Raw genomic sequence first — 24,937 nt, 5'->3', positions numbered from 1 at the left:
GTTCCTCAAAACATAGCTGGGTTCTCAAATCAAGTAAGCCTGACCTTAAACTGCCTGCTGTAGTTACATAGAAGAATAAACTTCTTTATCCCTCAAGGTAGTTGAAATCAGACTCTAAAGGAGTAAAGAGTCTAGGTATTGGAGCGGGAGAGATGACTCAGTGGTTAAGAGTACTTGCTGCCCTTCCAGGGGACCAGTGTTAGGTTTTCAGCACCCACAAGGCAGCTTACAACCATCTGTAACTCCAGTTCCAAGGAACCTGATGCCCTCTTCTGACCTGTTGGGTATGCACACACATGTGCACAGGCACACACACACACACACACACATACACTGCTCCCCCAGCCTTAGCACCTAAAGGCCCCTTGGCTTTGTTCTTGCACTTCCCTCTAGTCTGTTATTCCAGACAGATCCGCGTCTCCCCTTTTTTTTGGGGGGGGGGGGTCTAGAGCATATCCAGCTATCCCTTTCCCAGGAGGCTTTTCCTGGTTCTCTTGCCCTTAGCCCTATTGCTTGCTCCCATCTTCCTGTTTTCCCCATCTGGACCCTCAGAGCACTGGCCACCCTCTACCTTTGCTTGATGTGATTGCTTTTTGGCTTGTTTATTGTCCTTCCCTTCCTACAAAGGAAAAGGTCTTCCGACCCTGTCTGTCCTGTGTACTTTCAACACTGCATAGCCCTGAATAGGCACTAGTAAATTATTGTTAAATAAACAGAAACTAGAAAAGATGGGACTCATTGTTTTGATCCAAGGCAGTGGTTAACATGGAAATTTCAAGAAAGTGCCTTCAAAACACTGGGAATCTGAGTAGAGGGTACCTAGCTCAGCCTCCTCTGAAAGCCATCATGTAGCCAATGGACTCTAAAATCCTATCCTGACCTGCCTAACAGAGTCTCACGCACAGCAGTTTTTAGTGAACTGGATTTCCAATCTTCCCCTACAGTCTCAATTCACATTTATCAGTATATAAAATAAGGAGCCTCTTTCACTAACATACCATGTCCAGTTGGGCTGAATGGCCTTGAGTCCAGCAAGGACACCCTGTGTACCACTCCCACTTGTGCCCGGCCGAGGGCTTGGGAAGGAGGCTGGTCAGCCAGTACATATTTCTGCATTTCATCCTCTGCCTCTATCCCGGCAATCCCTTTCCAGAAGGTTCTTACACATAATACCATAATACACATAATACCACATCTTTCAAACATCTATCTAGTTCTTCCTGGAAATCACTGTACTAAGGCTACCATTAAAAAAAAAAAAAGGATTGTCATCTATGGGGCTGAAGAGATGCCCCAGTGGTTAAGAACACTTGTTCTTGCAGAGGACCCAGGTTCAATTCCAAGCACCCACATGGTGGCTCACCACTGTCTATAACTCCAGTTCTAGGGATCCAATGACCTCTTCTGACCTCCACATTTAAATGGTTCATAGACATACATGTGAACAATACTATACACATAAACTAAAATAAATAAATCTAAAGGTTTTAAAGATCTTATTTTAATTATATTTGTCGGTGTGGGGCTATGTACATGGGTGCAGTGCTCACAGAGGCTAGGGGTCACAGAGCCTCTGGAAGTGGAGTTGCAAGGGATTGGGAGCCACCTGCTGGGGGAGGGTGCTGGCAACCAAACAAAGAGTAGTATGTTCTCTTAACTACTGAGCTGCCTCTCCAGTCCAAAAGATTTGGAAGATCTAGGCTTTTGTTTTTGTTTTGTTTTAATGATTATTATGTGTCTGTTGTCCTAGAACCATCTAAAACCTTACAGAACCACAGATGGAATGCTGGTTTCAAATTCTTGTCTTAATAAGCAGGAGGCAGATTCTCTTCAGCAGAAAAAAGAGAGGTCTTGCAAAAAGGCTATAGTAACAGATAGCGGAAACATTTCTAGATCCTTATACTGCTGTAATTCTGGGCATTGCCTCCCAAATTCTAGGGCTCAAAGACATCCCCCAAATAAAATACCCTGACCCAAAATGCCCTATGAATTATCATATTCAAACTAAAGTAGGAAATAGGCCTTTGTAAAGCCTAGCCTTTGTAAAGTTCCCTGGGGGCTTTCCCAAATCTGTTGCTACACCTGCACAAACCCAAGGAAAGGCTCCTCTGGGCACATGTGCTCCTAGCCACCTGGAGAAACAGGAGTGTAGGACCATGGACAAGGGCTGAGCAAACTTCCTGGCAATGCCTGGTGAGCTAGGTCCTATGCCTTCAAAGCTAGACCTAGAGGTCCAGGAATGTGCCTCTGTTGTTAGAGTGCCTACCCTAATATGTTTAAAGCATTGGGTTTGATTTTCAGAACGACATAAAACCGGGTCTGTGGTCATAGGCTTACAGTCCCAGCACTCAGAGGTGGAAACAGGCGTCCAAGGCCACCCTTGGCTACATAAAGAATTCAAGACCAACCTGGGCTATATGAATAATTTTTGCCCAAAACACCCTAAAACATAAAATTAAAGTAAATTAAAAATGCCAAATCTAGAAATGGCTGCTATTATCATTTCTTCCAGCGCCAGCGGTCAATCTTCTGGTTCTCCTCCACACACACTCCCGTCCAGGGATGATTCCTCCAGACTTTAAAAAATCACCCTAGAAGGGAATAGGCTGAGGCAAGCAACTCTACTGCAGGCTTCAACTGCTCTGGACCTAACACCCAAGGTATCTAGAAGAGGCACACATTACTCACTTGGGCCAGAGTCTAGTCCAAGCTCCCCTTCCATTGAGTCACGCGGGCCCCATGGGTACGGCTGCTCTTCCTGCTTGATCCAGGACAAAATGTCATGTGCTGAGATGAGAGATTCTGTTGTCAGAAAAAAAGGCAACCTTAAGACTTCATTTAGTTTCACCGAGCACCTACTATCCACTGACCAGAGAGACCACGGGGCCAGGCTATGCTGGAGAAAAGCTCAGCTTCGAAGGCCCACAGCACCACAGCTGGCTGGTCTGACTAACAGTGCAAAGGCAGCAGTCAGGGCCACTGACAAGCCCATGGAAAAACCTGAGGACTCTGAGGGGACTCTGCTTCCGCCTGCTGGGTCCTCTCACCAGACTCCTAGGCTGAATTTCTCATCCTCTCTCCAGATATGTAGGGTAGGATGAGACCTCCCAGCTCTACAAATTCATATATAAACCCATGCCCAGCCCAGGGGGTGAGTTTCCCTGAACAGCTGGAACACCCCCAGAGTTTTCATGGGAGTTATCATACAAATGAAATTCCAGAAAGGGACTGGAGAGATGGCCCTGAGATTGACAGCACTCGCTGCTCTTGCAGAGGACCCAAGTTCATTCCACCTACATCAGCAGCTCACAACCTTCTATACTTGAGCCCCAGGGAATCTGGCCTCTGTAGGCACCCACATACAAATAATTAAAAATAAAATACGTCCTAAAAAAAAAAGAAAGAAAAAGAAATTCCAGAAAATATAAATTACTTGCTCTTTGACACACACAAATACACATGGCTTTTAGAAGCCTTTTGGTTTTGAATCTTCAAAAAGCAATGCCAAAGTAATTTTTGTATCAGTTCCATTGACACAATGAATATTAAATTTAATAATTCACTGTGACATCTTTCTCACCTGAATTGGGATCTGTGGGAATATCTCTCTCTGCCAAATCTTGCTGGTCCCACACACACTGCGGTTCCTCTTGCTTAATCCGGGACAAGAGGTCCTGGGCAGAGATGGGGGAGTCTACTCGGGAGAACACAGGCGACAAGGCGTTAGAGAAGGGGAATTCTCACCAGTCTGTGTTTTCAGTGAGTAGGATTTCATGCAATTGTTTGTTTTCCTTAAAAGTTAAGGATAAGAATAAATAAATTATCCCACTTAACTAAAGGTTCCAGCCACTCTGGCCGTAATGAATGGAGCTGTGGCTGAAGTCCAGGGGATGTCACAGGGACAGAATGTCCCCAGACACTTAACTAGCCAGGATGAGGTCTCCGCTCTGGAGCTATGGCCTCCACAGAAGAAGGGACCTCATGAAGGCATGTCCCAGGAAAACAGCCCTCCCAAGGAGGCCTCTTATCAGTATCTGAACGGAACTTTGCTAAGACAAAACATCTTTTATTCATAGGCTACTAAACGAGTATACAATACCAGTAATCCCCACACTCGGGAAGGGGAGGCAGGAGGATCAGAAGTTCAGGTCACCCCTGATTACATAGAAAGTTCGAGGCTAGCTACATGAGTCTCTCTATCAAAATTTTTTCTCTTTTTTTGTAATCAAACCCAATTTATCCTTTATTTATCACCTTCTTATCTCTTTTTTTCTTTTTTTAAAATATTTGTTTATTTATTTATTGTGTATACAATAGTCTGTCTGCATGTATGCCTGCAGGCCAGAAGAGGGCATCAGATCTCATTACAGATGGTTGTGGGCCACCATGTGGTTGCCGGGAATTGAACTCAGGACCTTTAGAAGAGCAGGCAGTGCTCCTAACCACTGAGCCATTTCTCCAGCCCCACCTTCTTATCTCTTAATGGTTTCTAGAGACTTGATGCTTTAAGGAATTCATCTGACAACCAGTGGAGGCACAGCTGCTACCCTTTGGCCGCCATCACTTGCCTGCGTGTCTCAGGCTTTCCTGGAGGAGGGATGAGGTTGGAGCAAATGGCAGCTACCTTCAGTGTCCACATGGCAATACCACTCAGGTATCGGTCAAACATCATTCCGGATGTTATTATGAAGGGATTTTTAGGTGAGATTAACACTGAAGCCGGTAGATTGAATAAAGCAGATGATCCACTATAATGGGGATGGGCCTCATCCAACCTGGGGAAGGTCTTAACTGAAAAAGATGACCAACCCAAGGAAGAAGGGATTCTGTCAGCAGACAGTCTTTCCCGGGTCCCATCCTGCTGGCCTTCTTGCTAGCAAATTTTGGATCTGTCAGACACTATAATCACAATAGCCAGTTTGTTAAAACAAATCCCTCTAAATGTATCCATGTACATGCTCACATTGCACACACACAAACCATTGGTTCCATCTCTCTGGAGAACTGGGCCTCATGCACACACCTGCCATAACAGATTCTCATCTAAGTACAGCTCAGCTAAAACACCATGGAGGAGCAGCTCCCCATGGGCATGCAGCAACGGGGTATCTGGCGTGGAAGTGGCAGCCCATAAATATTTGTGTAATGTAGCTCTGTGGTCCAGGAACAGGTCTTACTGGCTTTGATATTCTGCCACCCAGAGAGCCCAATAAAATGCTTGTACTAAGCTGTTTTTATAAGGAACAGAGGGACGATCCAAAACTTACTAGACAAAGGACAGAGAGAAAAAAAACAGAACAGGCAAAGCTGAATGTAGTTATAAACCCTCAATGCTGAGCACTATGTTTATGCCTCTGTAGACGCCTTCTCAGTCCAGTTCTGCGTTCACAGCTCTTCCTTTGCTAGTCGAGCCCTCTGGGGGTTACAGACCCCTCCTGGGCCAAGTGGCTATTTGGCTCACTTACCAGTGATGGATTCTGTTGGGATGGCTCTTTCTTCCAGACCCCTCTGGCCCCGAACACACAGGGCTTCCTCTCGCTTCACCTGGGAGGACATGTCCTGTGCAGGCACCAGGGGCTCTGTTCCTGGGGAGAGAGGACCATACTTCTTAGAATCTTTTTCAGTTTATTGGTCACCAGGGTGTTCTGTGGTCAGAATCATGGTTGTCAGCCCTCCAGGGGACAGCACAAGCGTCTTGGATCCTTACTTACAGGGTATGTGGGACCCTGAGGAGCAGACAGTTCCAGGAGCAGAGAAGTGAGAATATTCAAGAAAAAGGGATAAGAAAAAGGATATGATGGCTCATGGCTGCAATTCCATCAGTCAAGAGGCTGAGGCAGGAGAATCACCATGAGTTGGAGGACAGTTTGAACTACATAATGAGTTCTAATCCAGGTTGGGCTCAGAGTAAGACCATGTCCCAACAGCAGCAAAAAGTCTGAGGAGCCACAGACAGGCATTGAAGATGGTGGGCGTTACCTTATAACTGTAGGGGCTAGGCAGAACTCGGAACATGTTTGTGCAGAGTCATTTGCCCCTGGTTTGGGTTTTTTTTTTTGTTGTTGTTGCTTGTTGTTTGTTTGTCTGTTTTTTACTATAGTGTCCAGATACAAACAAATTGCTCTATGAAGTAATCAGGCTGAGCATAAGAAGAACCAAATCCTGATGCTGGGTGAATAAAACAGTATACTTCAGCATAAAAGTCAACAGCCTATGTTCTTCACAGAATCCCACTTTGTGACCAACAGGACTTTTTTTTTTTTTTTTTTTTTGAGCTTTCTGGGACAATGTAATAGCTCTTGTGCTCTAGGCGGAAGACAGTTCAGGTAACAGGAAAGACTATGGAAGAATCTGAAGAGAGTGATCCTGGTTTCAGCTCCACCACCACCTTGCTCCGTGAGCCACTTCACCTCTCTGGGTTTCTCTGCCCAGTTCACCTAAAGTAGGTGGAGTGGTTCTGGTTCTGTTTTGTGACCCATGATGATTTGATAACTCAGTGAAACTGCTGAGGTCACAGGGGCCCAAAATGTAAAAACCTGCCATACAATATTAGAAACTGTAACCACAGCTGCAAAAGGTGCTTGAAGACTGGAAAAGGCCACTAAAATGAAACATCCATCCTGTGAAATCCAGAGACAGAGGCGGGCCTACCTGCAAGAAAGGGAAGTGGGGAAAGGCTAATGAGTATGCGGATTCTCAATCTGCATGTGTCCCTGCAGGCCAGAAGAGGGCACCAGATCTCATTACAGATGGCTGTGAGACACCATGTGGTTGCTGGGAATTGAACTCAGGGCCTCTGGAAGAGCAGCCAGGGCTCTTAACCATGGAGCCATCTCTCTAGCCCCAAGTTAATAATTTAAAAGGAAGAATTTTATGACCAATAAACTATAACAAAACTAAAGATCAGGGAGGGGAAAGAACAGTGCTGGGAATTTCCATGAAAATATTGTTTAAAAACAGTGGTGGGGGTCAAGAGCCAACGGGTGAGAGTTCATACATCAACAGAGGCAACAGTACAGTGTCACTCTGTGCCCAACATTGTTCAAGAAGCAGAGGCACCTGGGGAAGACCTCCAGGGCAGAACTAGGGCTAGACCCTAGTGTCTTCCATCCCAGAAAAAGCTGCCAAAAGTGATATTCTTAGGACTAATGGTTCCTTTATGAGTGAGGGGAAAGACTTGGGGCAAGTGGGGAGGTGTGTGTATATCAAAGCAGAAATGGGCTGAGATGCGGATTATACTCATGCAGTGAGCAAGCGGCCAGGCAGGACCACACTTCTGCTGCGGCCTTCTTTCCACCTCCTCTGAGAGTCTCCCAAGTCTAAGACCTCATGTACCCCATCAAGGTGTCTCAGCTCAAGCCCTTCCTTACTTTGATGGGGGAGACTCTTCTGTTTTGTGTTGATTTCATTGGTTAATAAAGAAACTGCCTTGGCCCTGATAGGACAGAAAATTAGGTAGGCGGAGTAGACAGAACAGAATGCTGGGAGAAAAAAGCTGAGTCAGTCAGTCGCCATGATTCTTCCACTCCTGGTAAGCCAGCTCGTGGTGCTACACAGAATATTAGAAATGGGTTAGATCAATATGTAAGAGCTAGCCAATAAGAGGTTAAAAATAATGGGCCAAGCAGTGTTAAAAAGGATTCAGTTTCTGTGTAATTATTTCGGGGCATAAGCTAGCCAGGCAGCGGTGAGCCGGGGCGGCAGGAATGCAGCCCACCACTCCGCTCCTCGCAACAGAGTGGCGCCCAACATGGTAACAAACTCCACGTAAAACCTGAGAGAGCTTAATTTTAAACAGAGAAAAAACAAAGTTTAACGCAGATTTTTGCTGTTTGTTGGTGGCGTGCCGTAGAGAGATTTCCTGATTCAGCAACAGCAGCAGAAAAAAAGCTGCGTCATTTTAAAGCGTGGCTTCCTGGGGTTGTGCCGCCAGTGCAAACTCTGGCTTTAAAGCATTCAATGGCTTTTATTGGACTGGATGTTTATGTTCCTGCTTGGGATCCGAATGCAGATGGCTCAGCACTCCCTGCCTGCACCTGGGCTGACAGCAGAATCAGGCTTAGGCAGGCGGAAGAGCATGGAGGATTCCTGCCGCCATATAGAGACGTGGTTTCAGACTGCGCAGTGCTCTGCATGTCAGGTTTGGCTGTAACTTGGATGAAAAGGGTTTCTGTGCTGCACGCTCAGTCCCAGAGTTAAACTGCTGAGTGCGGCTCCAGTGTGGACTTGCTGTGTGCCTGGAACTGTGCGCCGCAGCTCAGGGGCACCAAATGGATCTGAGGGAGGAGCAGCTGCTCCATGCTGAACTGTGCTGACGTCAGGCAGGAACTGCCGTAATTACCATAACAACAGCGCAGTTAAGGTTAGACTGGCAGTAAACAGGCAGTACTGTATTACCCCTACATGGTGCAACTTAAGTTTTTAAGAAGTGCTTAGCATTTTAAGAACTGCTCCTGGATAGTAAAAAAAATTACAGATTCACGATAGGACAGATTCAGACATAGGCTTGGAAGAGAGAAGAAAAAAAAATAGAGAGAATAAGGTTAAATTCTTTAAAGAGACAGAGTACAGAAAGTTATAGATTAAAAGAAATAAAGAAAAATAAGCCACGTAAAAATGGAAAAATCACGGAGAGTCTGGATTCTTTGTATTATTGTGTTTTCTTTAAAATTTTTGACTGTGAAGGAGCTAAGTACAGAGAGACATTTCATTATATGGGCTGCCAAGTGGAACCAGAACGGATATCATGAGGGTACGACTTCAGAATTTGGGTCTAAGGATATGATGCTTTGGAAAGGGTCTTCTTTTGTTGTCACAGAGGATGTGACCCTGTGGATTACTTCTATCCCAATGGTATGATAGACCACGGCCTCCTGAAAGGTTGCTATGAACACCCTCAAAAAATTACTTCGCTCAACTGCCAACTGAGATAAACCTGGCACACAGGTTACACCCTAAACGATCTGATTAACAGCGCCCCCATTCAGCAGGAAGCAGTTTGGAGAGAAAAAACTTGCGCACATGTTCCCAAATATTGCTTATAAATGTTCTTTTACATTTAAAGGAGAATATGATATAGATATGAATAATTTGCATTGGTATGGATTTTAAGGTCAATTTTGTTATATGTATATGTATTTCTGATCTTGATTAAGGTATTGTGATTGTATAGTTCATTTAAAAATGTAATGTATAATTAAGAAATATAGGTTGTTAATGGATAATCATCAATAATAGTAAAGCTTTTAGTCATGTTAGTTAGATTTTCTAGATACATAGAGATATATTTCAGTTAGATAGGCATTCTTCATATCTTTCAAAGACTACAGAATATGGCATTTTAAATGTTTTAATAACTTAGGACTTTTCATGACAATGAGACACTCTGCTCCTGGCAGTACCAATCTACTTCAAGAGGAAGATGGGCATCGAAGAGGCTCCTTATGGAGTTGGATAGCCATTTGGGCAAGAAACTGCTCTTGCCTGGACTATTGCATAAACTGGACACAGAGATCCCACAGAGAGAGGACTGCTGAACTTGCCTAAAGGTGAGATGGTCTTTTTGGGGTTCCTGATTGATGAAAGAGTCTGCGAGACATTCTGCAGGACACAGCAGATAGTGACTAAACTGTCTTTGGAATTTCCTGCTTCATGGAAATGTCTGCTGGATACTATGGGCCTGTAGGCCAAAGATGGATGCCCCAACGGTACAGAGGAACTTTGGGTGACTGTACAGGCAGCGAGATGTCTCTGTCATTTCTAGAGTTTTAGAAGTTGCTTATTTCTTGTTTGCTTAGGTAATATTATATATCCTTCTGGAGTCTTTGATGGAGTTGAAGAATGGTTAGTTATAGTTATAGTTTTCCTTAGTTATGATAAAAGATAAAATAGATATAAATATTGTAACTGTAATTCTTGCTTTATAACTGTTTTGTTATATGTAATTTTACTATGTTAAAGTTAAAGCCTTCCTTTTTTTGTTTAAACAGAAAAAGGGGAAGTGATGTGGGAGTGTCATATCAATCTGTTGATTTCATTGGTTAAGTAATAAACAAACTGCTTGGCCTCATAGCTTAGAACATAGATGGGTGTAGTAAACAGAACAGAATGCTGGGAGGAAGAGGAAGTGAGGTAAGACGCCTCAGAGAGAGACGCCATGCTCCTCTCTCCTGGGCAGACAGACGCGATTCAGCTCCGACCCAGGATGGACGTAGGCTAGAATCTTCCCGGTAAGCGCACCTTGGGGTGCTACACACAGATGATTAGAAATGGGCTAAATTAATATGTGAGAATTAGCCTAGAAGAGGCTAGATAGAAATGGGCCAAGCAGTGTTTAAACAGAAAAAGGGGAAATTATAGGGGAGAGTCTTCTGTTTTGTGTTGATTTCACTGGTTAATAAAGAAACTGCCTTGGCCCTGATAGGACAGAAAATTAGGTAGGCGGAGTAGACAGAACAGAATGCTGGGAGAAAGAAGCCAAGTCAGGCAGTCACCATGATTTTCGCACTCCAGACAGATGCAGGTTAAGATCTTTCCTGGTAAGCCAGCTCGTGGTGCTACACAGAATATTAGATCAATATGTGAGAATTAGCCAATAAGAGGCTGGAACTAACGGGCTAGGCAGTGTTTAAAAGAATACAGTTTGTGTGTTGTTATTTCCGGTGTAAAGCTAGCCGGGTGGCGGGACACAGCCCACTGCTGCTCCTTCCTACATTACTTGGCTTTTATTTTTTGAGATAGAGTCCCACTGTGTGACCCTTGCTGGTCTGGAATTCTCTACAAATACCAGGCTGGCCTTATACCCACAGAAATCACCTTGTCTCTAATGCCAAGTGTGAGGATTAAGGGTGTGTACCACACCTAGTCTCTTCCCCTAGCTCACCTATAGGTTCAGAGCCATCGAAGTTCATCCGATAAGTACGGTGGTTTTAGGCCCTGAGGGCATGTCTTGTGGCAGAAGTGGCTCCTGGGAGCATTAAGAGCTTGTCTCTCCTGAGACACACAGTTTGTACTCCATGTGTGAGTGCAGGGTGCCCAAGCTCTCCTCTTCTGTGCCTCCCTGTTCCCACCCATAGCTCAACAGCCATTACCTGTGTCTGCAGCCGCTGGGATTTCTCTCTCTTCAGGGTGATGCTGCTCCCATACACAAGGCTCTTCCCTAGGTTCTGCCTGGACTGGAGCATCTGGCTTGGACACTGGGCCATCTGTGTCTGTGAGATGGAGAGAAAGGGAAAGAAGGGTTGTACGGAGCTGACTAGTGAATGCAGCCTGAGGTGGTGGAGCAGGGCTCTCCGTTGCCAGTGTTACTCAGAATGGTCGTCATTATGTAAGGAAGGAAACAAATGTGAAACAAGCCAACAGGATCCCCGGCTTCCAAGGCAGAAAGAACTGGTTTCCAAAAGTCAAGATCACACTACCCACAGCTGACCCCAGGCTGTTACGAGGCAATACAAGGGGATAGAAACTTGATATTTTATGGTATTTTAGATTAACAGTAGTGTCATATACTCTACCACAGTGACAGGCTCAGCTGCCACCTATCATAAAAAGTTCCACGTTCCTTTCCATTATGTTCCTTTGCATCCTGGAGCCCTCAGCAGAGAGCGCTCGCCAGTGGAGGGGAGGTAGCCTTACCCAGGGACATCAGGGTTTTGTAGTTCTCCTTCACCAGATTGCTGTAGAGCTCCTTCTGCCATTCATCCAAGTTCTTCCATTCATCCTCAGAGAAGTAGACAGCAATGTCGACGAAAGTCACTGGGACCTAGGCCAACAAGGGGTCCAGTCAGCAGCGTGCTGCTGTCCCTCACCCCACTCTCCTGGGACCACAGAGCCAGCCCATCTCAGGCTTGGCCTCTGTTCCCAGCACCCCAATTTCTATATCCCAGGTCACATCTGTCCATCAAGAGGTTCAGAATTCCCTGGAGCTGTCCTTCCTAGCTATCCAATAGCAATGGCGTTATTGCTACCCTTTTCCTTCTTCTTCTTTTTTTTGTTGTTGTTTGTTTTTTGTTTTTTGGTTTTTTTTTTTTTGGTTTTTCGAGACATGGTTTCTCTGTAGCTTTGGAGCCTGTCCTACAACTAGCTCTTGTAGACCAGACTGGCCTTGAACTCACAGAGATCCACCTGCTTCTGCCTCCCGAGTGCTGGGATTAAAGGCATGCCCTACCACCTCCCGGCCTTCTTTTTTGTAAACATTTTATTTATTTCCTGTGTATTGTACAAATGTGTGTAGAAACATCTATGCAATGGTACAGCAGAGGTCAGAGAACAACTTGCAGGAACTGGTTCTCAAATTCTACCAGGATCCAGACGGTCAGACTTAGTAGCATGAACCCTTTCCTGATGAGCCATTTCTTGGCTTTCTCTTTTCTTTTTTATTAAGCACTTAGTCCTGCCCTTTGCCATTTCAGACAACTAGACACTGAAGGCAAAGCCACAGTCAGTGTGCTTGTTTAGGAGTTCAGGGTACAGGGATATGAGAGATGCCGAATGTGGGAATCAGGAAGCCAAGAGCTGTAAAACTGCACGACAAAACCTGTATTTCAGGTCGGGTCACCTGTGTGTTACACAGTTAATTTTTTTCAAGATTTATTTTTATTTTATGTGTATGAGTGTTTTGTCTACATGAAAATGTCTGTGTATCATATTCGCAGAGGCCAGAAGAGGGGCTAGAGTCTCTGGAACTGGAGTTACAGTGGTTGTAAGCTTCAATTTGGGTGCTGGGAATCAAACCTGAGTCCCTTATAGGAACAGTCAGTGATCTTAACCACTGAGTCATTTTCCCAGCCCCCAAAAGTGAAATTTTGTCACAAAAATGGACAATGCAAGGCATGTGCCTCAGCACCAGGATCCTGAGCCGTCTCTACGAGGAAGTTCTGCTATGGTTGTGGCTGCCACCAGTCACTGCCCGCCAAGGTTTTCTCATCTTCTGTGGAGAGCTGCTTCATTCTGACCAGGAGCCTCATCCATACCCATTTCAGCCTCTCCAGCACCACCTCGCTCTGAACCAAGTCGTTTCACTTCCATTAACTAATTCCTGAACTTCCCTCTCTGATCACACAGGCTTCCTTCCTGCCCCTCTCACATCCCTAGTGAACCAGCATCTGATCCAGGCCCCTCGTCTACACACCTGCCTGCATGTTCAGGGCCAAAGCTGGCCTTGTGGGCCGTTGGTGTGAATGATAAAGAGTGGGCAGGGCCAGGTGCAAAGCTACTGGTGCAAGGTCTGTCAGTCCACAAGCCAGGCGCATAAAACTGCAAAGGGACCTATGCAAGTGTGATATATACACAACTGTGCAGTGGCCACGTGCCTACCCATCGACAGCTCCCTGTCCATCATCAGGATTAGAACCAGAGCTCCTACCAGACTTGGGCAAATCCCCAATCTGGAAAAGCATGCAACCCCTTTCTTCATTTTATTTCCCCGTTGCTAGATGAAACTACAGAATTCTGCAATCAACATCTGCCACAAGTTCACACCAGCTGCCCCTCGGCTGCCTTGGAAGCCTTTGTTGGCCTCTTATTGACACCAGAAGTTTACCACAAACCTCACTCCCCAGCCCCATCTGGCTTCCCTGCACTTTCTCCTACCTCTCTCTGACCCCAGGCTGGTGTTAGGGGGTCCTCTTCTCTGCCCCTTTCTTCTTGCTAAGTCAAACCTGCCATATTCATTCTGTATTTCTCCGCCTCCTCCCATCTGTAAAAGTCAATCCAAATAATACTGATGGTCCACATCTCCAGTTTCTCTCTCTCTCATTGGTTCTTTCTCCTGAGCGTCATCTCAACCTAGGAAACCTTCATTCTCTCAGACTAGGGTGAGGACACTGACCACCAAGCATGGTGACCTGAGTCCAATTCTCAAAACACACACGATGGAAGGAGAGAACTTACTCCTGCCTCTACACCTGTGTTATGGTGTGTGTACGTACACACACCCACACACACTAAATATCCAGCTGGGCAGTCGTGGTGCCCACCTCTAATTCCAGCACTCAGGTGGCAGAGGCGGGCGGATCCCTGCAATCTCCGTTCACTCTGCCTGGCTCCCGTATCCTAGTTAAAGTCTGTTTTTCCCTTTTCAAAATCCATATACATTTTAGCTTCCTAAAATCTGACATCTATTCTCTAAAACAAAACCATATCCTGAAAATTCACCAATGACTTGCTGCTAAAATCTCCCTTTGATAAGACAGACTCTGGTGTTGGAAGTCCTTCTGTTTATGTGTTGCTTTTAGTGGTTAATGAATAAAGAATCTATTTCAGCCAGTGGCTTAGCAGAGTAGAGCTAGGCAAGGAAAACTAAACTGAATGCTGGGAGAAAGAAGGCAGAGTCAGTGAGATGCAATGGAGCTGTCAGAGGGGAAACACGTGAGCTGCTAGCTGGAACCTTGCCGATAGGCCAAGAGCCTTGTGGTAAAAAAAAAATAATGGAAATGAATTAATTCTAGATATAAGAGCCAGATAGCAATACGCTTAAGTGATTGGCCAAGCAGTGATTTAAATAATATAGTTTCGCTCTTCCTGTAAGTGGCTAGAGGTGACCCATGAAGATGGTTCGCTACTCTCTTGACCCAAAAAACCCTAAAAATCATGAAAATCAAGAGGATCAAACCTTCGGGTTCACTTTAAGAACACCCATGAAATGGCCCAGGCCATCAAGGGTATGCATATCCGAAAAGCCACCAAGTATCTGAAAGATGTCACTTTGAAGAAGCAGTATGTGCCATTCCGACGGTACAATGGTGGAGTCAGTAGGTGTACCCATGCCAAACAGTGGGGCTGGACACAGGTTCAGTGGCCAAAAAAGAGTGTGGAATTTTTGCTGCACATGCTTAAAAACGCAGAGAGCAATGCTGAACTGAAGGGTTTAGATGTGGACTCTCTGGTCATTGAGCACATCCAGGTGAACCTAAGATGCGCCGACGAACTTACAGAGCTCACGGCCGGATTAACCCATACATGAGCTCCTACCCCTGCCACATCAGATGATCCTCACTGAAAAGGAACAGATTGTTCCAAAGCCAGAAGAGGAGGCTGCACAGAAGAAAAAGATATCCCAGAAGAAACTGAAGAAACAAAAACTTCTGGCATGGGAATAAATTCAACATGAAATAAATGCAGATAAAAGTATATATATAGTTTCTGCATGATTATTTTGGGAGTCCGGGCAGCAGGGAAACAAACAAGTGGGCTCTTACAACAAGACCCCCTTTCTAGAGCTTGTTTGGTTCCTGTGACTGTGCTGCCTGTTATTCAGCTGGCTGCTCATGTCCTCTTTGCTGTTTCTTCTTCATCTCCAGAGATGAACCTCTGCTATTATCTTTTTCTGTTTCTTCTCCTTTCTCTTGGTAATGTCATTGTTTTTATTGCAACTGTTACCTCTTTAAGGAAGGCTTAAGCTTTCTTTGTCACCTTCAAGTTCCATAGCCTTCTAAGTCACCTGTAAGCATCTAGCACTAAATATATCCAAGGTGTGTTCACCATCTTCTGCAGTATAGCAGCCTCTTCATTTTATTTTACCATTTTCTTGGAGAATCAAAACTTCAGAATAATTTCTATACAGTTGGAAACAGGCATCACTCTTTAAAGGCTTCGTGGTGACATAATATAGAAATCTAAGCCACAGTCTGAGATAGAAATGAGCCTGCAGAGGAGCTGCAGACAGGAAAGCCTACCCATGAATTAGCTAGGAATCCATCAGTAGACACAATAGGGCTAAAGGATCGGAGAGATTATATCCTTCCTAGACCTAACAGATAACAAAAATGCATCTTGGACACCCAAGGACACACAGTGAGCCATTAACTGTAGTACACAACATTCACGAACACTCTAAGTTTGTAGTGATTCCTTTTGTGCATATGTGTTCATGTTTGTGTGCGCAGGTATGTGTGTATGCCTGGGTATTCACTTCCTTTGAGACAGGCTTTCAATGGCTTTGGCTGGCCATCGAGCCCAAGGGATCTATGTCGACACCTCCCCAGCGTGTAATTACAAGCACACGCCAACATGCCTGGCTATTTTTCATGGATTCTGGGAGTCAAACTCAGGTCCTTGGGCTTGTATGGCAAGCATGTTACTGACTGAGCTGTCTCCCTAGCCCAGTAAACATTTTTTTCAGTCCCTTCAGGTTAGACGAGCCTAATTCTCTACCTCTTGAATGCAGGCAGAACTTGGTAACTCTCTTATAGCAAATGAAGTGACACTGTATAGCACAGACTCCACAACACCCATCCTAGTCTCTCTTTGTATCCCTCATTCTAGGAAATAGGGAGGTAGCGTCTATGTTGTAAGTAGGATCAAGGAGTCTTGGAGGGGCCAAACAACCAGGTAAGGGAGTTGAAGTCAACCTTCAAATGACAGCACTACCAGTCAAAAGTCACACTGAAACCTCACAGGACTGACTGGGCAGAACCACCCAAGCTGTCCCCAGTTCCTCACTCACAGAAACTATCAGGTGATATCCATTTTTAGGCTACCATTTTGGGGTCATTTGCTGCCTGTCAACAAGTAAGTAACAATGACTACATAGTGTTTTGCCATAAACAAAAATCAATGACTTCTTGTAACTCCAAAAAGCAATTACAATGTTATCTTCATGTTATAAATGACAACAATGAAGCTCAAAGGGACCAACTAGGACTTTGCATTACTACTGACACTTCTTTAAGGAGAAACTGAAAAGGTTCAGAGGCAACAAATATACTTGGCCAATAGTAGGAAAGTCAGAAGGTGGCACAGTCAAGATGCAAACCCAAGCCTGCTTAAAAAAAAAATCATTTCCACTATCATGCAATGGTGCATGGCAATGCAAGGCTCCTACCCCTGCATAGAACATGTGGCAGCAGGTAAGGGTACTGCACATCTTAAGGCACACAGTAGAGACAAAAGCAAAGGGAAGCAGATGACTAGAGGCTGATCATGCTGCTCAAGCAACATATACAAAATCACAGTTGCTGCAAGATCCACTCAGGGCTACTACAGCTCAGTTTCTTGCAGCCTAGACACACGGATGTCTGGCAGCTCTCCTCGTAGAGTCAACAAACTGGGTGTCCCTACTAAGACGTGGTCCCTTCCTAGGAGTTCTGAGTTCTTTAGTGAAAGACTAAGTAAATGAGTTTCACATACCATCTCTACGCTGGTTGCCACTATAAACACAAGGTACAGCTATGAACCAATAATTTACATTCTGATTAGGGGAAGCTATCCAAAAGGAAAAAAAAAGTAAATATTCAAGATTCAGGAATCACCTGGTACTGTTGCTTATTTCTTCCTGCGGACAGGGCCTTGTTATGTAGCCCAGGCTGGCTTTGAACTCAATGTCCCAGACTGGCTACAAACTCAAAATCTTCCTGCTTACCAAACGCTGGTATTCCAGACATGTGCTACCACACTCAGTGTGGGGCTTGATTCCTTAGTAATAAGGTGATCATGGGAGGGCACATGGATTAAAGAACAGCTAAGCAAACCCCATGGAAGTGGGGGACTGAGTAGAGAAGCAGCCGGATAATCAGGGAAGGTGCTTCTGGGAGGAATGCCCCTGAAGAAGGCGGCAAAGCTGCATGTCTGTTCAGAAGAGATGGGAAGCCAGGGGCTGATGTGATGACTCGATGTGCAGAGACACCTGCTACCAACCCTGACAACCTATGTTCCATCCCTGGGACCCACATAGAAGGTCAGAATCCACTCCAACAGGTTGTCCTCTGATCTCCACAGACATGCTGTGGTACATTCCCCTCAAACACCTAAATAAAATACACTTAAAAAAAAAACAAAGCTTGCATGCAAACTACATTTTAAAAAGAAGAAAAAGATGAGAAGCCAACAGATGGGTACAGGTATGACACTTTTTTTTTTTTTAAAGACAGGGTCCCTGACCTGTGGGAAGTCCAAGGACCACCCACCTGCATCCAGGTCTAGTAAGGTGAGCATCCAAACTGCCTAGGCTCCCCCAAAGCCAGTACTTGCAGTAGGATCAAAAACCCATTGCTATTGTTCTTGAGTTCTCAGTAGTCCTCATTGTCCGCTATGTTCAGTAAGTCCGGTTTTATCCCATGCTTTTTCAGACCCAGGCCAGCGGGCCTTAGTGGGTTCCCGATATTTTATATTTATATTTTATATTTATTTGCTATATAGCCTTGATGATCTTCAAATTCAGATCCTCCTGCTTTCACCTCCCTTTCATAAGTACTGTGATTACAGGCGTGTGCTACCATGCCAAAGTTTATGAGGTGCTAGGGATCAGTTCGTGCATGTTAGGCAAGCGTTCTACCAAATGAGCCACATCTCCAGCCCATGAATGAGGTATGTGAATGGGATCACTGGGGCTATTCTTTTAGGTATACATTGTAGCATGGAACCTAAACAAGGACGGAGAACAGGAGTAGGTCAAGAGGTTGAAATAATGAAAAGGTAGATGAGACTGGCTGGAAGCAGGTGATGGGGCTGGTCAGACTGCGGGAGTGTACCAGAGGTGGAACATGAGAAAGACAGCAGCTAAGATCCCAAGACTTCGATCTGAATGACGGAAAGGATGGATCTGTCAAAGATGAGGGTGACTTTGGACAAAACAGGCTTCAGGCCAAAGACCCATAGTTCAGTCTGGTCGTATTAAATCCAGGATGCGAAGGTAACAGGAAGAAATGTGCACCTGACCTCCAAGAAAAAAAATAGGGGTGGGGTAGGTGGGAAAGGGCACATATGGGAGTCATAAGCAAACAAACTGCAGTTTAAACTATGGGTCTGGATGACGTTATGAGCAGAGGGTGCAAAAGGGGCACAGATGCTAAGGCTGCGCAGGACCACTCCACAAACATCCAGAAGGTGAAAGGAGAAAGCAAAGCCAGCAAGGCAGACTGAGGAGCAGCATCTCATGAGAAGAGAGAGAGGCATCCGAGAAAACACTAAGGAAGGAGCAGCCATCTGCTGCTGGTGACGGAATTAAGAGGATGGCAGCAGAGGCCAGACTAATGGTCTTATAGGCAGACATAATGAAGACCTTAGGAAGACCGATAGGAGAGAAGATGGGATGAAAAGTCTGACTGGAGTTAGTTGCAGAGAGAGTTATCGAGTTACCAGTTTATCAGAATACCGAGAATAGATGAACCTGTTCAATGAGAATAAAGGATCCAGACAGCTAGTTCCTCCGCTACATAGAGAACAATGAAGGCTAAGAAATGAAGGAAGTGAGCCTACAGATTTCAAAAAGTTCTAGGCCAGAAAAATATGTCTCACACCAGGTGGTGGCACACCCCTTTAATCCCAGAACTCAAGAGGCAGAGGCAGGTGGATCTCTGTGAGTTCAAGGCCAGCTTGGTCTATAGAGCAAGTTCCAGGAAAGTCAGAGCTGTTACAAAGAGCAACCCTGTCTTAAAGAAAGCAAAAGAAAAAAAAGAAAGGAAGGAAGGAAGAAAGGAGGAAAGAAAGAAACAAGGAAGAAAAGGAAAAAAAAATGTATGCCTCACAAGCCTGATGGCCTAAGTTCAACCCCAGAACCCACGGTACAAAGAGTGACCCCAAGTCCTGAAAACTATCACCCAACCATGTCTGACTTTTTACATTTTGATTCAAACAAGAAAATGGAGAAAAAGAATCAATTGAAAATCTGAACATTACGGTGGAAAAGATGGAGCTTGGGTAATGTGGAACTTGTCATAGATAGACTGGTCTCAAACTCAGAGATTTGCTTGCCTCTGCCCCATAGGGGCTGGGATTAAATGCCATCACGATGTCTGATATAAATAAAATTACTGATGCCTATGATTAGCTTCAGAATAAAACAAGAGTTGGGGAATTAGTAGAAAAAAAAGATCAGTCAGGAGTTTGATTGTTGAGGCTCACGATGGGCACTCAGGGGTTCAATATCCTACCTACTTTGGTATGGATCTGAAGAGCCTGGAATAGAAAGGTAGGGAGGTATTGGATGTAACAAATATAGACAGCTCTTCAAGGCATTTTATCTGTACTGATGGTGAGAATGAGGTAGAGGGAAGTGTGGAGTCCAAAGAGGACTACAATGGTCACACGGTGGTGTGGAGGGTCTAGGAGAGAGGAGACAGCTGATGATGTACAGGAAAGAGCAGGGGTGGACATAGGGCCACAGAGACAGGTGGAGGCAGAACCCACATGCACCAAGACGGCAGACCAAGGGATGAACTTTTCTACTTCTATTTATGGAAACATCTCTTTTGTTTGTTTGCTACATCTATTTGCATGCACGTGCCTGTAAGAGGACAACCTGTGGGAGTCAATTCTCACCTTCTATGGTCTAGGTCCCCTGGATCAAACTTAAATCATCAGGCTTGACTACAAGTGCCTTTACCAAGCCATTGCCAGCACTGTTTTGCTTTGTATTTTTATTTATTTATTTTTCAGTGTGTGTGTGTGTTCCATAAATGAATGCTGATAACTGCGAAGGTTATTGGATCTCCACTGGATCACCAGGAACTGGAGTTATAGATAGTTGTGAGCCACTTGATGTGGGTGCTGGGAATTGAATCCAAATCCTCTGGAAGAGCAGCCAGTGCTCTTAACCATTGAGCCATTTCTCCAGCCTTGTTTTTGCTTTATTGAGACAGGGTCTCACTCTACAGTCCTGGACTGGCCTGAAACTCACTATCTAGATCAAACTGCCTTCGAACACATGGAATCCTACTGCCTCATCTCTTCTAGTGCTTAGATTCCTGGTGTGAGCCACTATATCCAGCTTTGGAAGACTCCATTTTCTCAGAGAAATAGACAACAGGGCCGTCAACTTGAGAATGCAGTATTAATGGACCAGGATGGTGGAAAAGGGAATAGAATAGAATTCTAAATTCTATTTTTTGTTTTGTTTTTGTTTTTTCGAGACAGGGTTTCTCTGTGGCTTTCGAGCCTGTCCTGGAACTAGCTCTCTAGACCAGGCTGGTCTAGAACTCACAGAGATCCGCCTGCCTCTGCCTCCCGAGTGCTGGGATTAAAGGCGTGTGCCACCATCGCCCGGCAAGAATTCTAAATTCTAGAAGGGCCCTTCTGAAATCAGTGATCATAACTCAAAAATGACTCTAGGCAGCATGACTTTCTCCCATCCAGACAAACGTGTACATTGTCAAATGAATAAAACCAAGCAGTAAGACCCACAATTCTACAGACAGCTGAACAACTCAGGGAAGCAAGATCAAAGCCTCTAAGATAAGTGTATGGGGTTGTGGGGAATAGGACCAGCTCTGCTGGGGCACAACTCAGGACCAAGTGAAGGGCATAGGACAGGCTTCACATGGCCATTGAGACAGCATGGGACCAGTGAAATCTGCACCGCTTGACAAGATGAGATCAAGGGTTTGTTCACCTGTGTGGATCCTCACCTCTAGCTCTGCCCCTGTCTCACAACATACCTTGGGGGCCTCCCCCTTGCTGCCAGGGGGCAGTCGCAGGACCCAGAAGTTCCTGTTGCGAAGCAGGTTCTCCAGGTTCTCCAGCCGTCGCTGCAGCAGCCCATACTCCTGCAGCAGGGTCCCCAGCACGGCCCACTTGCTCTCCATGTGGTTACCAAACTCCACGGCTGTCTTCTCGCAATCAGCGAGCTTCTTCTCGGCTGTTCCTGTGCGTCCCTCCAGGTTCAGCAGCTGGCTAGCCTGGGCATCCACCTTCCTCTCTACGGCCTGAATGGCAGCCACCACGGTCCAGAGTGAGATCTCTGCTGTGGGCAACTGGGGTTCGCGCATCATTCGGTCAGGAAAGACAGGGGCCCTGTCTGGGAAGGGGGGGAACTGGAAAGGCATTGGTCGCCTGGCATCCATGTCCCATTCTTGAGCCTGTGTACAAGGGTAGAAAGTGACAGCTCAGGGTAAGAACGTGTGTGAGAGAGAAGGTGGCCTAAAATGGGATAACCAACCAAGTGCTATGCAGAATCTTTCTTCTACCCAGCATCCACCTCTGGCTGAGCTCATTAATGTCATCAGTGATAGCTAGAGCAACCACCCATCCATCCAACTAACCACTCTTCCATTTCCTCTTATGAGAGCCAGACTGCTTACAAGTTCACCTGTCTTGGCCAATGGCAAGTCTAGGTGACGGCCCCCTGCCTACTGTGTCACAGACCTTTTCTCTGCCTAGAACAGCTGCTTTCTTCATGGGCAACGCCGAATGACAAACTTCCCATTTGGCTCTCATTCTTTGTTTCAAGGTAGGAATTTCCACGTAACTTGTCTGAAGTTAATCTTCGGAGCAATCTCTTTTGCAGGTTAGGGCAAGAATGATTATCTCTGCTTTACAGATGACGAAATTAGGGAACAAAGAAGCAGCTGGTCATTCTTCAGCACCGCCCTGCACTGCCAACCGGCATGGTTCTAGGTGCCACAGGTTAACACAAACACTTTGCAAACATGCAGCCTCTGCTAGTCCTGCTAGGCCTACCAACCAGCCAGAGGAGACAAGGACCTAGGCTAGGCGGCAGACCAAAAGTTGTTGAGTTCCATACAGAGCCACCTTTTCATAACTATGCAAAATGTAAATAGATTTACTAGGCAGTATCACTTATTAGACAGGAAGAGGGGCATTCTTCACCTCCATGAGGGCCACAAGGGAAAGCTCTATGCTTCCTCTCTGCTTCCTGAGAAAGGGGCTCCCTGTCGCCCAGAGTCGTCTCCTGTATTTTTCAGGAGGTCCAGGCTGGGATTTGAGCCCTATGGCAGAGGAAGGAGCGCGGACGCTGGTCAGGGTGTGATGGATGACAACACAGGCTGATAACTGACTCTTGTTCCCACACAGGACAGGCAGAAATGTCCCTTTCTCTCTCTCTGTTCTCCCTGCTTCTGCTCTTGGAAAAAGTGGAACCCTACAGCTGTGAGGTGAGCCTTTGACAATCATGCAAACTATTTTCTCAAATTCAGAGAAGCTGTGACCGCCCCCACAGCTCAGAGGACCACCCCACAGTGTCTAAGAATTCCTCTCTGACACGGGAGAGAGAACAACTGGGCCCTAGCAATACCAGCCCCTGCCGGATCCTGGTGGCTGGACTACCATCAGTGCCATCCACTGGGGCCTTGTCAGAGAAAAGAGTGGCAGAGGAAGTTTAGGAAGTCAGGGGCTGTTGCACCTCACCAGGTTTGAAGATCTACTGCCGAACCTTCTGCTCAATAACAACACAGAGACTCCAGACTGACTTGTCAAGTCCTAACTCCTGGCTGAGAATCAGATGGGAACACGGGAGCCTTCTGCGGAGTCCAGTCCCGGGGCAACTCTAAGCCTTCCCTCTGAGACAGTGATCCGCAGCCACTCTGAACCCTCTTCCCCTTGCGATTTATACCCAAGGCTGTGCCGGCTAAGTCCTAGGCACCCTGAGATCACTTACGGAACGTAAAGAAACAGCTGGAGCCTTCTCTCTCACCCCCAGGACCCCAAGACAACGCTCAGGGATGCGGTTTGGGCGTAGTCAGTTGTCTTAAGCTGCTCGGGCGATTCCAATATGCAACCAAGTTTGCTAACCCAAGACGACAAAGTCCCCTCCCAGACCCTTCCCAGGCTCACCCCTTGTATAGAGAAAAAGTGGGCTGCTCCTTATACTCGGAGAAAGACAGCAATAAAATAGCTTTACACCCTTTTATTAAGCTGACTACAGTGTAAACATGGTTGAACTGTTCCCTCTTTGGGCCAGGAAAAGGCCTGCCGCAAACCCAGGCGGATCGGACGCCAAGAGGAACCCCGGTCCCCGCTCAGGGAAGCGGCCACGGCCGCGCCAGGTCCGGGGCAGCCCGGCCCTGCTTCCTGCAACCCGTGGGCCCTGGGCCCGGGCAGCACCGACCCGGGCAGCATCGGCCCGGGCAGCTGCACCGTGGCGGCGCGGAAGGCCCTGGGCGCTCGGGGCCTGCGCCGGGCCCGCTCCGGCGGCCGTTCGGGACCGCGGCAGCCGCGAGGCTCCCCGAGGCCCGGCCCCGCCCCGCCCCCACGGCAGCGGTGCGGCCATGGCGCCCGCGGGCGCTGCACCCACCTGCATGGGCGGCATTCCCTCGGCCATTTCCGCGCGCAGCGCCGGCTCCTGGTGGCAGACCTCCTCCGGGGGCAGAGCCTGGGCCCAGCTCCAGCTCCCGCTGTCCAGCCCCAGGCCCTGGATGCCCAGCTGCTGAGGCTGCGGCCGTGTTGACACAAACTGCATCCTGGGAGTGCTGTTCCCCGCTCGGGCCGGCCAGGGAGAAGAAGAACGTTTTCCAGGCGCCTTCCCCCTTGCCGGGGCCGGACAGCTCCATCTACAGCCCGTAGGAGCAAACAGTCCCCTTCGGTGGCGCTCCCCGCCCTTCGCAGCCAGCGCGCCAGCCAATGGCCTGGGAGCTCCTGCCCGCCTGCAGGGCTGGCCGGGGCCACTCCAAGCTGGGGGCCACCGCCGCCCCCAAAAGACGAGATGTGGTGGCGAACCCGGCCTCTAGGTCTGAGGTGGCCGGACTTCATGTCCCAAGCCATGCTGGGGCCTGGACCCTAGACTTGATTTCTATTGCTTCTACGAATGCATTGGACATCCCAGGAGAGAATGGTGCCTCACCCTTGTGAAAATTTTACTGAAATATTTGCTGAACACCTACTGTGTGTCAGATTCTGCTTAGGCAGAGGGTGGTTTTTGTAGTTGCATACCCAGGTTTAAACATCACTACTGGCTGTGATTTTTAACATTTACTGTCTCCAAGTTTCCCATGTTCTATATAAACAAGGGTGTGGGGGGGGGGGGTACATTAGTCTTAATTTAATGTTGAAAACTTAGGAACTAATGTCAGGCACACAGCAGGCTCTAACCCTTTTGCCAGACGTGCACACTTTTAATCCCAGCTCTTGAGAGATAAAATCAGGTAGATCTCTGAGTTTATAGCCAGAGATAGCTCAGTAGTTAAGAGCACTGGCTGCTCTTCCAAAAGTCCCAAGTTCAATTCCCAGCAACCACATGGTGGCTCACAACCATCTGCTATGAGATCCG

The 24,937-nt window shown here is 46.6% G+C and overlaps 1 protein-coding gene across 1 annotated transcript in view; it reads right to left on the bottom strand.

Moving 5' to 3' along the window:
• LOC142839160 (zinc finger protein 282-like) overlaps nucleotides 1-24,235 on the bottom strand; it is a 30,395-nt gene extending 6,160 nt beyond the window's left edge. The window contains exons 1-7 of the mRNA XM_075955086.1: nucleotides 23,966-24,235; nucleotides 21,372-21,791; nucleotides 11,635-11,761; nucleotides 11,091-11,210; nucleotides 5,466-5,585; nucleotides 3,581-3,694; nucleotides 2,689-2,802 (exon numbers count right to left, since the gene is read on the bottom strand). Coding sequence (XP_075811201.1) covers nucleotides 2,689-2,802; nucleotides 3,581-3,694; nucleotides 5,466-5,585; nucleotides 11,091-11,210; nucleotides 11,635-11,761; nucleotides 21,372-21,791; nucleotides 23,966-24,130 — 1,180 coding nt within the window. The 5' untranslated portion in view covers nucleotides 24,131-24,235. The remainder of the gene's footprint in view (nucleotides 1-2,688; nucleotides 2,803-3,580; nucleotides 3,695-5,465; nucleotides 5,586-11,090; nucleotides 11,211-11,634; nucleotides 11,762-21,371; nucleotides 21,792-23,965) is intronic.
• Between the last annotated feature and the right edge of the window lie 702 nt (nucleotides 24,236-24,937).

This window comes from Microtus pennsylvanicus, chromosome 21, assembly GCF_037038515.1.
Source record: "Microtus pennsylvanicus isolate mMicPen1 chromosome 21, mMicPen1.hap1, whole genome shotgun sequence".
NCBI lineage: Eukaryota > Metazoa > Chordata > Mammalia > Rodentia > Cricetidae > Microtus > Microtus pennsylvanicus.
This window is presented reverse-complemented; position numbering and strand designations above follow the sequence as displayed.